The sequence below is a fragment of the Octopus sinensis genome, linkage group LG18 (genome assembly GCF_006345805.1).
Source record: "Octopus sinensis linkage group LG18, ASM634580v1, whole genome shotgun sequence".
NCBI lineage: Eukaryota > Metazoa > Mollusca > Cephalopoda > Octopoda > Octopodidae > Octopus > Octopus sinensis.
This window is the reverse complement of record NC_043014.1, coordinates 40,295,086-40,309,026: the sequence shown is the minus strand read 5'-3', so window position 1 is coordinate 40,309,026 and position 13,941 is coordinate 40,295,086. Positions and strand designations below refer to the sequence as shown.

The 13,941-nt window shown below is 35.8% G+C and overlaps 1 protein-coding gene across 1 annotated transcript in view; it reads right to left on the bottom strand.

Moving 5' to 3' along the window:
• Positions 1 to 13,941, bottom strand: part of LOC115221252 (dynein heavy chain 5, axonemal-like) — a 275,949-nt gene that overhangs the window by 233,918 nt on the left and 28,090 nt on the right. Inside the window, exons 10-13 of the mRNA XM_036510602.1 lie at positions 11,089 to 11,225; positions 5,411 to 5,639; positions 3,758 to 3,936; positions 1,823 to 2,029 (exon numbers count right to left, since the gene is read on the bottom strand). Of these exons, the coding sequence (XP_036366495.1) occupies positions 1,823 to 2,029; positions 3,758 to 3,936; positions 5,411 to 5,639; positions 11,089 to 11,225 (752 nt within the window). The remainder of the gene's footprint in view (positions 1 to 1,822; positions 2,030 to 3,757; positions 3,937 to 5,410; positions 5,640 to 11,088; positions 11,226 to 13,941) is intronic.

Sequence of the window (13,941 nt, the reverse complement as noted above, 5' to 3'; positions counted from 1 at the left end):
CTCCATATTCACCAGATATTGCTCCTTCAGATTTTCACTTATTCAGGTCTCTGCAGAATAGTCTTAACTTTTCGTTACCAACCCGGCTGAAACCGGCTCTGGCTCTGTAGTACAAATGTCATGTTTTCATAAGTTTTGAATTAAAATCTTCCACCAAACCTTAGTCAAAATTTAGGTTCCTAATACTAGCTTAATGATAACTAAGTTATTTTACTAAATTCTTTGTTATATTTAAAATAATTAAAAGAAACACAGAGCATCTCAAAATAAATACAGTAACGAAAGGGTTAATGGTAAAAATTTCAATTCCTTGGATGTTGTAAAAAGATACTTTGATGAATTCTTTGCCATGAAACCACCTCAATTCAGGGAAGAGGGTACTTTCAAGTTAAAGGAAAGATGGAGATGCATTGTGCAACACAATGGTTCATATTTGGTTGATTAAAAATGTAATGGCAAGTATTTATTGACCTTTTTCTTTCCTTTAAAAATCAGCACGAACTTTCCAGACAACCCAATATATTATCTAATGTGTCCCCTAAGATGGTAGGGTGTGTTGTTTGAAGTAGATTTAGCTGCTATGTTAGCAGGTTGAATCATCACATAAAGGTTCACTTGACAATGGTGATGGTTGTTAGTCTGGTAGTGATACTATTTAAACCTCAGAAGGGCCATTTTGTATACTTGCTTGATCTGTTCTGTGTAACTGCTGAACATCTTTCAACAAACTCACTATTATTAAAATGTTTTCACTTCAATCCACATCCTTAGAACAATATTCTATAATAAAAATTGGACTGCCACAGATAAGAACACCGACCAAAAGGAGAAATGTAACTGAACCCAAAATTTATGCTGTACACATAAAGACGTATGAGATGGCTTGGGCATGTTAGCCGTATGAAAGATGGCAGAATCCCCAAGGACATACTCTACGGAGAGCTTGCTAGGGGTACTAGGTCTGTGGGTAGACCGCTCTTACGTTACAAGGATGTTTGCAAAAGGGACATGAAGGCCTGCAACATCAATATTAGCGGTTGGGAGGCAGTTGCCGGCAACCGTGGAGACTGGCGACGTACCGTAAGAGAGGGAAAACAAAGGAGTGACAAAGAGAGAGAGAAGAAATGGAAAGACAGGAAAAGACGTCAACAAGAAACTATAGCATTACAACCAGCCAGGAACAGTCTTCGTTACATTTGCGGTACCTGCCAGAGGGAGTGTTTGTCCAGGATAGGACTACACAGCCACAGCAGGAAATGTATCAGGACATGAAATATAAAACCCGGACTAGACTACTTTATGTGCAACTCCATTGTCTCCCGAGACAAAAAGGATGCCAACAACACATAAAGGTATATGGCCTAGTGGGTAAACTGTTTGACTCATGATTGTAGGTTCTGAGTTCAATTCCCAGATATGTAGTGAAGTTTCTTCTTTTTTATAATTGGAAAACTATCAGATATAAGGGATTTTGATGGTGCTCCCACTGCTTGGATGAATGAGTTTGTATAGTGATGAACAACCAACTCATTTCATAATCATTCCTCCCCACAACAACAGCCCTCTGGAAATCCCTTTTCCTTTCACCCTTTTTTTTTTTTATTCCTACAGAAATCCACCAACCAAAGCTGAAACTGAATTCTTCAGCTGCATCAATCATACAATTCTAGAAAAGCCTGTGAAGATCACGGGCAATACACTGGGTGAGAGCTAAAATAAATTTCAGTGATGACCACCCTTTACTATGTCCCTATTAATATGGTCAACTGCCCCCGTTATTAAAACGAAAGTGTCTGATTAAGAATATCAATGATAAGCATACTTCTAAACCGTTACATATTCTCTTATATTCTTCTTGCCTGGATCGCAGAATACAAGCAAAAGGTGGAATTATGTATCCAAGGCGAGCCATACATTCTGTTTCCCTGATCATCATCATAATGTTGGAATCAAAATTTACAAATAATTCCTTAGTTTTAGGATGGCGTACCAACAAAGGAGACTGGAGCTTCTCCTTTACAGATTCCACCTGAAAAAGAAAGGATAAAAAGACAGTTGATTAAGAGAAAAGGAAATATAGAAATCCATACATAAATGATTCACTGCAGAAAATTATACAAATGATTCCAGCTTCTTATGAAGTATATGCATGTAAATGGCTCCTTTCCCCAGTAAAGGAAAGATTTGGTTGCTATTTCTTGCATGCCCTGCTACCACATAACAGCTATTTTGGGTTCTTTATCGCAAATAGCTGTTATGTGGTAGCAAGGCGTGCTAGAAATAGCAGCTAAATCTTTGGTATTTAATTTAATAACTGCGATGTTAATTTAACTGTAGTGATAATGTGGTCTCTAATCTAGGTACAAAGTCAGCAAATTTTTTTAATAGAGGGATATTCAATGCCATCAAATCCGGTACTAGACTGATACTTTGTTTCATTTGCTGTAATAATGACCAATAAGAGATATATAGAGACAAATGATAATGACATGGAGAGACAGATATAAACAGAAGGGTATTAAAAAACATCTAATTGTAGTAATCCAAATTATAAATCAATTATTTAGCTTAGAAACAGACACAGTTGTGTGAAGGGAAGTTTGTATAATTTAGTAAATTAAAAGAACACAAGGAAGATGACTTATAATTGTTACTGACACATTTAAGCTTAGAATGGTAACATACAAAATTAGTTACTAATTCCAGTGTTCCATTCTCTATTCAGTATAGAAGTCCATACATAACTGATTCACTGTAGGAAATTATACAAATGATTCCAGCTTCTTATGAAGTATATGCATGTAAATGGCTCCTTTCCCCAGTAAAGGAAAGATTTGGTTGCTATTTCTTGCACGCCCTGCTACAACATAACAGCTATTTTGGGTTCTTTATCACAAATAGCTGTTATATAGTAACAGGGTGTGCTAGAAATAGCAGCCAAATCTTTGGAGGTGAGATACATCAAATGCACTCGAAATAAACCTATGGAAAAAAATTATTTCACACTGAGGTTAAGCATGGGTTTTTTACAAAATATTTATCGTATTTTTAAAGTCATTTTCACTTTAAAATATTTTTTTAATATGCTAAAAAAAGTTTTGTAATGGCATTCACTTGAAAATAAGTTTTAAAAAGATTAAAATATTGTCTATTTAAAGAAAACTAAAATATAAACACTTACTGTACAAACAACTTACATTTTTGAAATCACATTCAGTTAAAAATATTTCTAAATGATTAAAATATTGTGTTTATCAAAAGTGAAAATAAAATCATTTACTGTAAAAAACAGCTCATATTTTTTTCATTGGCAAGTTAAATTCACTAATGTTTCCAATCGAAAGGTTAGAGTTTCTTCTCTTTCAGGGTTAAGCTATTTTCGGGGTATTTTCCCATTATGCACTGTTTTGGGTATTTATATCCCCCCACCCAAACCCCCAATATCTCAAGAACCACTGGTCCAATTTACATGAAACTTGTTTTATTCTGTCTGTATTTACAATTCAGGAAGACCTTAATTCCTAGTATTTTCCTATTATGTGCCAGTTTGGCTGTGTAACATTGCAAGCAAGCAAGCAACTTTGAAGTTCATTTTTAATGTAATAGAGATGTTCATATGATTATCTCCATAATCTCAAAGATCTACACTAAAAGCTGCTAAAAGTTAGACAAGGCAGCAAAGTTTAGAGAATTAGAGCATTTTTTTTTCTAATCAAATCAGATAAAACTAATTGAATGAAAGGAAGAAATTATTTACCTGATGTAGCCATTCTCTATAGTAAAGAATTTCAAATTCAAGTAAAACTTTGGCCATTCTGTTGTATTTCACAATAATAGCTTTAGACTCTTCACATTGCAAAATAGCACTATGTTGCTTGAAATCTTCCATGGGCTCTTGTAGATGAGAGAAAAGCTGCCTAGCCCAAGACATTTTTCCTGGAAGACAAATTGTTAGTGAATAATTCATGAATTATCAATTTACTATCATCATCATCATCATCATCATCATTTTTGGCTTGACTCAGGATCGGTCTTATTCCTGATAGGATTTATTGTTGTTGTTGTTGTTGTTAAGCAACAAGACGGGTAAGGGTGATTAGGTGATGGTCTAGGGCTTAGGGGCGGGAGACCCCAGACCTTGGAAAGAAAAAACAGAAAAAAAAACTTTGGTTGTCTTGTTGTAGTCAAGGGCTTTTCATTGACGCCCAACACCACTGGGAGGTGGCCCTCGAAGTTGCTGGAAATGGAGATCTCCAGGTCAAAATTCTTGAACGGCGGTAGGATTTATGTGGGTGGCAGGTTACTACCTGTAATCTTAAGCATCCACAAAGTTTTCAGTAGTCTTTCAAGCACTTAGAACCTTCCTAATAATTCTTGCTGTCCCTAAGGGAAAAACGTTTTGTAGGAGCTCTACAGGACATTCTGTTTCAATCTCTATCAGTCAGCAAGTCCTGGCTGATAGATGTCAATTAGGAACTCTTAAGTTGTTATCAAATTTTGTTCTGAACAAAGAAATTTCAGTACCATTTTGATTTCATTTTGCTATGAAACCAATTCACATTCTTTGGGGCTAATTAACTCTGTGAAATTTTTGTTCCTTAGGGGCAAATTTTGAAAGGTTTAAAAAGCAGAGTTGCATATAGGCGCAGGAGTGACTATGTGATAAGTAGCTTGCTTACCAACCACATGGTTCCGGGTTCAGTCCCACTGCTTGGCATCTTGGGCAAGTGTCTTCTGCTATAGCCCCGGGCTGACCAATGCTTTGTGAGTGGATTTGGTAGACGGAAACTGAAACAAGCTTGTCGTATATATGTATATATATATGTATATGTATGTGTGTGTATATGTTTGTGTGCCTGTGTTTGTCCCCCTAGCATTGCTTGACAACCGATGCTGGTGTGTTTATGTCCCCGTCACTTAGCGGTTCGGCAAAAGAGACCGATAGAATAAGTACTGGGCTAACAAAGAATAAGTCCCGGGGTCGATTTGCTCGACTAAAGGCGGTGCTCCAGCATGGCCGCAATCAAATGACTGAAACAAGTAAAAGAATAAAAGAGGGAAAGCGTATTAAAAAAAAAATAAGGCTTCTCAAATTGCAGCACTCATCATTGAACCAATTCGATGCATGCTGGAGAACATTTTCTAATGAGACAAGCAGCACCATGTCACCTTCAAATTTCCTGACTAAATTCTAGATCTGATTTTATAGAATGCCATAGGAGGTTTTAGAAATCAATAATTCCCACAAAATTTACTTTTCTCAAGACCAAAAGCACTGAGTTATCATCAGTATGTTTTTTAAAGTGAACTATCACGTGAATTGCAGATATTAAATATTCAATTAGGAAATTTTTTTTTTTAAATAAATAAAATAAAAAAACTAAAAAAACAATATTATAAATAATATCACCTGCAAATAGAGGATAATCTCTGGTAACTGGTGGATTATTTTTGTACTTTTGATAAAGCCGTGAAACCATTTCAATATCTTTTACATAGTGTAGTAATATTTGCTGATATTTCTCTTGGATACCTAAATTAGGGAGTTTTAGTTGTTCAAATTTCTGCAACATTTGCAAAGCCAATTGAGAACTGTTGTGGCTTTCAAATCTCTTTTCCATGAAATCAGCAACAGACATCTGAAATTATGAATGTGAGAAATAATAATAATAATAATAATAATAATAATAATAATAATAATAATAATAAGTTTTAAAACAAACATAATTTTTGTATGTTTTTTAAAGCATTCACTAGTACAACACTAAATACAAAACCAAATATATGGCACACTAGGCATAACAACAACATGAGCTTCCAACCTGTTGTCTCTTGAGGTCTCTGGGTGAGACTTGGAGCCATCTTGTACAAATGTAAAGCAAAAGTCAAACATTGAATAATAATAATAATAATAATAATAATAATAATAATAATAATAATAATAATAATAATGATGATGATGGTAATAATAATAATAATAATAATAATAATAATAATAATAATAATAATAATAATAATAAGTGTTATCATGTACATTGTTTTGTCTTGGTATAAAAGATGGGCTACAGCAAATATTCTGCTCAATACCACAGATTTGCTTGTCAGTTGTTTGACCTTAACCAGTTGAGCATGTCCCTTAGTGGCTGACGATATGTGCATCTCTGATCACGAGCAGAAGTAGTGGGGGAGCATCATGGCCATGTGTTGAGAGGGATTCTTTGGAGTTTGAATGGTTCACCTCTGGAAACATAGGTGTTTCGTTCAACATCCTAAAGCAACCCTTATTCAGGGACCGTTTGAGCAGGATGGGCTACTCAACCTGAAGAAAATTCTAACTGGGCCCCACCTGCAAGGTCATGTGCTGTTTATCTTGATATGAGATCACCATGTCGCGCACATATGGTTGTGATGCATGTGCCTGGTGTACCTTTATCAGACGGGTAGTCATGATGGGTATATTGGGCTTCGTATATTTTACCCCAGTGTCACTTTGATGGCATGAACTGCTCTCTCACTCAATAATAATAATAATAATAATAATAATAATAAATAAATAAAAATGACGATGGCAGCAGCAACAACAACAATGATGATGATGATGATGATGATGATGATGATGATAATAATGCTTTCAGGAAAGCTTTCAGAAAACATTTACAAGTACCTTGACAATCAAAATTTACTGCCAGAAGAACAGAAAGGTTGCAGGGAGAAGACTAGAGGAATACATGAGCTATTATACAGGGTGTCCCAAAAGTCATTGATAGTAAGAATGAAAAATAGATAGATTCCTTAATACAGACTGTAAGACTCTTCAGCAAAGATATAAGCATGGAATTTAGCATTAAAAAATGTGCAATATTAGGGGACAGGTAGTCAACAGCAAAGGCATCCAATTACCTGATGGCCAGGCATTAAAATCATTGAAAGGAGGAGAGAGTTATAAGTACCTAGGAGAGGAGATCCATTGAGTCAAGTACACCAACATCAAAATCAATGGAAACTGCAGTTGTGATCCCTGTGGCCGGTGGCACGTAAAAAGCACCATCTGAACATGGCCGATGCCAGTGCCGCCTAGACTGGCTTCCGTGCCAGTGGCACGTAAAAAGCACTATCCGAATCGTGGCCGATGCCAGCACCGCCTTGACTGGCTTCCCTGCCGGTGGCACGTAAAAAGCACCATTCGAATCGTGGCCGATGCCAGTGCCGTGCCGCCTTGCCTGGCTTCCGTGCCGGTGGCACGTAAAATGCACCAATCCAATCGTGGCCGTTGCCAGCCTCGCCTGGCACCTGTGTAGGTGGCACGTAAAAAGCACCCACTACGCTCACGGAGTGGTTGGTATGAGGAAGGGCATCCAGCTGTAGAAACACTGCCAGATCAGACTGGAGCTTGGTGCAGCTTTCTGGCTTCCCAGATCCCCGGTCGAACCGTCCAACCCATGCTAGCATGGAGAACGGACATTGAATGATGATGATGATAGGAGTATTAGAATCTGACAAGGTACTAACTACAGAAATGAAAACGAAAATTGAGAAGGAGTACATCAGAAGGGTGAGGAAGCTAATGAAGCCAAAGCTAGATGGATCGAATCTAGTGAAAGCTGTAAATACTTGGGCAGTATCATTACTTAGATACACAGTAATTTTTGTAGACTGGACAAAAACTGAATTAGCAAAGTTAGATAGAAGAACTAGGAAGGGATTCAATATGAATAGAGGACTCCACCCAAGGGAATGGGAGCAAGATTATACCTACCTAGAAAGGAAGGCAGAAGAGGGTTAATACCAGTGGATGACTGCATGTAGTTAGCTTGAGCAAGATATAGACTTCTCTGTAGGTAATAGTGGAGAAAGTTTATTAAAAGCTGCTAGAGTCACATCAAGACACAGGGAAGCCAAAAACCCAAATGAACTTAAAAACCAGAAAAAAGGAACAGAAATTATCTGACTGGCAGAAGGTGTTATATGGTATATTCCCAAATACAGTTGCAGCAAACTGTAGTAGTGGTTGCAGTAAGGAAAGCTGAAGTGGGAGACAGAGAGTTTGTTAGTAGCTGCACAAGATTAAGCATTAAGGACTAATTGGATAAAAGCCTAAATAGACAAAAACCAAGTAGATCACTAAGAAAGAATTCCTTCTAATCGATGAACTGCTCAAATACTCCAGAAGGTGCTCGAAAAATAAGAGGTGTTACACTAGTTCACAGGTACCACATGATGGGACTGAACCTCAAACGATGAGGTTGCGAATTAAAATTCTTATCCGCACAACTATGCCTGCATTTATATAGTTTAAAAAAAAATTAATAACGAATTACAAGAAGTGCATTATTAAACGGAACTAAGAGAAAAAAATTGTAGTTATAGAGGATAAATTACTGAGCAATTAAAACTCTAGGATTATAACCCCATCATACACACATGCACACCTTTTAATGAAGTCAAATCCTGCAGCTGATGTATCATTTATTATACTTGGAAATTTTTGATACATTAGATTCTGAAGAATCCAGTGTAACTGGAATTTTCAAGTGTAAGACAATACCATCCACTCCTAATAATTCAAATGAGGGTATTATGTGAAAAAAAGTTATTAGTTTCTGGTGACTAAACAGAACCCATCCTTCTGCATTGTGATTGTCTGAAATACCCTCTTTCTCAACAGTTTTTCTTGCACTCTATCTATCTATCTATCTATCTCTCTCTCTCTCTCTCCTCTCTCTCTCTATATATATATATATATATATATATATATATATATATATATATAAAATATTATTCGAGACAAATTTGACACTGAATTATTGGAAGTCCACCTGAAGATTGTCGATCAAGACAAGAAACGATTGTAGTGGCGGTTTTTTTGACTATTTATTAAAATTTTATGTATTAATTAAGTCTTTCCTTGTTTGTTTTGCAAAATAGTGGTTTTGTCTCGAATAATATTTTATAATATTTTACTATAAAATCGATTTAATCCTAAATCTGATTTTTCCCTGTAAATTTGGATTTATTCCCTAATATTTATATATATATATATATATATATATATATATTTTTTTTTTTCTAAATTTAATTATTTAATCATTACAGTTGAAAAGGTCTCAAAATGACCGAAACCGGTACTAAAATGTTCTTTATAAAATTATTTTAGCATTTTCTATCTTGACTTGTTTTTTCATATATATATATATATATATATATATCAATTAAGGACAACTACTTAATAAGGAAAACTTAACAAGAAATTGTCAGGTAGATAGCGTGAGAACCTCATAAGAGAAAAAATTTCGAAAATAATTATTTCTTATTGAACATATTAATTTATATATAGAGGGCATTATACATACATGCCAGAAGGCATTATACATACAAGCCACACGCTAAGAGGGACAATTAGTCATTTCTACCAAAAATATTACTAATCCCACCGAATGCAATTTTTCAAAGTAAGACATTTAAAAAATATATAGACCTGTATCACAGTGATTCATACTTACGTATTCATCAGCAGGCCTGAATGTATTATAAATAAACAACGACCCTGCCCCGCTTAAGCGATCAGCTAACTGATCAACATCAACGATTTTGATCAGTTGATGTTGATCAGTTAGCTGATCGGCTTAAGCGGGGCAGGGTCGTTGTTTATTTATAATACATTCAGGCCTGCTGATGAATACGTAAGTATGAAATCACTGTGATACAGGTCTATATATTTTTTAAATGTCTTACTTTGAAAAATTGCATTCGGTTGGGATTAGTAATATTTTTGGTAGAAATGACTAATTGTCCCTCTTAGCGTGTGGCTTGTATGTATAATGCCTTCTGGCATGTATGTATAATGCCCTCTATATATAATATATATATATATATATATATATATATATTATATATATATATATATTGTTATATTTCGGAATGGTCATATTGCCAGTTTAGCCAATAAAAACACACGCACTATATTTTGGTGTTATTTTGCTTCAGTGATATTTTTTTTACATTAATCTTAATCTTATTCGGCCAAGTTCTTTCGTCACACTCCTGTGACCGCATCAGTGGTCCTTTGTTTTCTTCTCACTTACTTGTGTCTCTCTTACGGATGTAAGGAGAGACACAAGTAAGTGAGAAGAAAACAAAGGACCACTGATGCGGTCACAGGAGTGTGACGAAAGAACTTGGCCGAAATAAGATTAAGATTAATGTAAAAAATAAATATCACTGAAGCAAAATAACACCAAATATATAGTGCGTGTGTTTTTATTGGCTAAACTGGCAATATGACCATTCCGAAATATAACAATATCTGTTTCAACACACGACTTCACATAAAAAATCTTGCACAACAAATATTTAAACGTATATATATATATATATATATGAAAAAACAAGTCAAGATAGAAAATGCTAAAATAATTTTATAAAGAACATTTTAGTACCGGTTTCGGTCATTTTGAGACCTTTTCAACTGTAATGATTAAATAATTAAATTTAGAAAAATTAAAAGAAAAGTTTTTTTAAAGGAATATTTGTGTAGAGTTCAAAAATAAGTGGCATTTTCCTTGTTTCTGCCTTTCTCTGTCTCTCTTGTTTGCACTTGTGTGTTCGAGGTCATTATTATATATATATATATATATATATAATATACGGAAGTAAACACATAAATGTGAAACAAGGTGGAAAAAAGAGTACTCAAATACCAGGGGTAGAGTAATATGCTTTATTTAAAAGCAGCAGAAATTCAACAAAACCTGTTACTCAGAGTTTCACATTCCCGGGAACGTGAAACTTCGAGTAACAGGTTTTGTTGAATTTCTGCTGCTTTTAAATAAAGTATATATATATTGAAGCTTAAATGACAATTTTTTATAAATATTTTATCATCATTCTTCATGATGATGATGATAATGATGATGACAGCGACTACAACAACAATGATGGTGATGACGATTATGATGATAATGATGATGATGATGATGATAAATAACGATGATGACACTAATGATGATGATGATGTATAAAAAATACTAAAAACAAAATAACTTCAAATATATTTTTTTTAAATAATGAAATGGAAGTCTCATAACAAACATGGAGTTCTTGTATTTTTCTTTTGAAATCTTCAAAGTCTTGATCATATTCGGTCTTTCTTTGATCCAAACAATTATAAGTTTTATTTTGAAGACAAGAGACAATACTTTGGAAATTCTTAGACATGCTTTCCAGACCTACAAATATTCAATATTATAAAACATTTATTAAAATGAGAATAAGTTTTCTGTTGTCAATGTGTGGAAAATATCTTCTAAAGCTTTGCATCAAGATCCTTGTTAAAACCCAAAAATTAACTATCACTGTTATTATCATTATAGGCGTAGGAATGGCTGTGTGGTAAGTAGCTTGCTTACCAACAACATGGTTCCGGGTTCAGTCCCACTGTGTGGCATCTTGGGCAAGTGTCTTTACTATAGCCTCGGGTCAACGAAAACCTTGTGAGGGGATTTGGTAGACGGAAACTGAAAGAAGCCCGTTGTATATATATATGTGTGTGTGTGTGTGTGTGTGTGTATAAGTTTGTGTGTCTTTGTTTGTCCCCTCAACATTGCTTGACAACCGATGCTGGTAAGTGCTAGGCTTACAAAGAATAAGCCCCGGGGTCGATTTGCTTGACTAAATGCAGTGCTCCAGCATAGCCACAGTCAAATGACTGAAACAAGTAAAAGAGTAATTATCATTTTAATGCTCTATTTTTGCATGCTTTTTTTCCACACACACACACACACACATACATACATACATACATACACACACACAGATATATATATATATATATATATATATATATATATATATATATATATATATATATATATATATATATATATAATATATACCAGGGGCAAAGGGTCTGTGTGTGCAATGCATGCACTGCATGCCTTACTATTTTCCAAAATACTCTTTTTACTTGTTTCAGTCATTTGACTGTGGTCATGCTGGAGCACCACCTTTAGTCGAGCAAATCGACCCCAGGACTTATTCTTTGTAAGCCTAGTACTTATTCTATCGGTCTCTTTTGCTGAACCGCTAAGTTACGGGGATGTAAACACACACTTTAAATATTTCAAATTGTTTAAGAGAGATTACGTAATAAAGTAAACTAGCACCTAAATTATCTATTTGCGTAAATCTTCGATTCATTTAAAAAGAATATTACCCAGTAGAATTTCTCGTGCTTTGAATCAGCCTCAGGATGACAAAAGGGTCAATTAGTTTAGTTTTCTCTCTACTTTCCCCAACTTTGAAACAGATAAGAAGAATGTTGTCATTCTCAGAAAAGAGAAACCAAAGCTTAAACTGAAAATCAAAACCTGTGTGGGCAGCAAGGAATGCCATCATTATTTTAATTGAAAGTATTATGAACAGTCTATAGGTGTAGGAGTGGCTGTGTGGTAAGGCGACGAGCTGGCAGAAATGCTTAACGGTATTTCGTCTGCCGCTACGTTCTGAGTTCAAATTCCGCCAAGGTCGACTTTACCTTTCATCCTTTCGGGGTCGATAAATGAAGTACCAGTTACGCACTGGGGTCGATGTAATCGACTTAATCCGTCTGTCTGTCCTCTCTGTGTTTAGCCCCTTGTGGGTAGTAAAGAAATATGTGTGGTAAGTAGCTTGTTTACCAACAACATGGTTCCGGGTTCAGTCCCGCTGCGTGGCACCTTGGGCATGTGTCTTCTACTATAGCCTCGAGCCGACCAATGCCTTGAGAGTGGATTTGGTAGACGGAAACTGAAAGAAGCCTGTCGTATATATGTATGTATATATATATGTGTGTGTGTGTATGTGTGTGTGTGTGTGTGTGTGTGTGGTGTATGTTTGTGTGTCTGTGTTTGTCACCCCAACATCACTCGACAACCGATGCTCGTGTGTTTACGTCACCGTAACTTAGCGGTTCGGCAAAAGAGACTGATAGAATAAGTACTGGGCTTACAAAGAATAAGTCCTGGGGTCGATTTGCTCGACTAAAGGCGGTGCTCCAGCATGGCCGCAGTCAAATGACCGAAACAAGTAAAAGAGTAAAAGAGTAAAAGAGTCTGAGTGAATGACGGGATGACCAATTCTGAACAATTTTTCCGTTTCCCATGCCTGTTAGTTTGTCAGTTATAAGAACACATTTTCTCAGCTTTGAAGTGATACTGAAAACGGATATCACTTTCAAGTGATATTCGAAACGAAATCGTTTAATTGTACAGCTGTTACAAGTGAAGATGTAGTTAAGCCAATGATCGAAATAAACAGCATTTGTTGCTGTAATGTTTGGTGAGACTACAAACCTTTAACCCTTCAGCATTCAAACCGTCCATATCTGGCCAAAATATTTAACCTGTTTTATAATAATAATAATGAAATTATTGTATACAGTGCTCAGGTGCACCACAACTTGTCAGAAAGTGCATATAAAGTGCATGCAGTAATGTAGAAATGTCTGGAAAGTGAACATGCTTGTGTGTGTATGGAGGGGAGAAAATCAAGTGTAGTGTTGGCGAATCTCAGGAAGCATGGAAGTTTTGAAGGATGCAGTGCTCCGACAACTAACAACCGATGCCGGCAGTTTGTTCCACGCTTCAGCAACTCTCAGCGTGAAAAAATGTTTCCTGAAGTCATGGGAGCTGTGCTGTTTTCTTACTTTGTAAATATGTCCACGGGTGTTAGATGGGTGGAGTTTGAAGAGGTGCTCAGAGTTATTGTTTGTGCGATGGTTGATAATTTTATGGGTGTCTGCCAAGTCACCTGCCAGACGTCAGAGTTTCAATGTGTCCATGCCCAGGGAAGTAAGGCATTCAGGATATGGCAAATGCCTGATGGAGGGTATTCTTTTGGTTGCACGTCGCTGAACAGCTTCCAGACGATTGATGTCCTGGGCAAGATAGGGGTTCCAGACCGGTG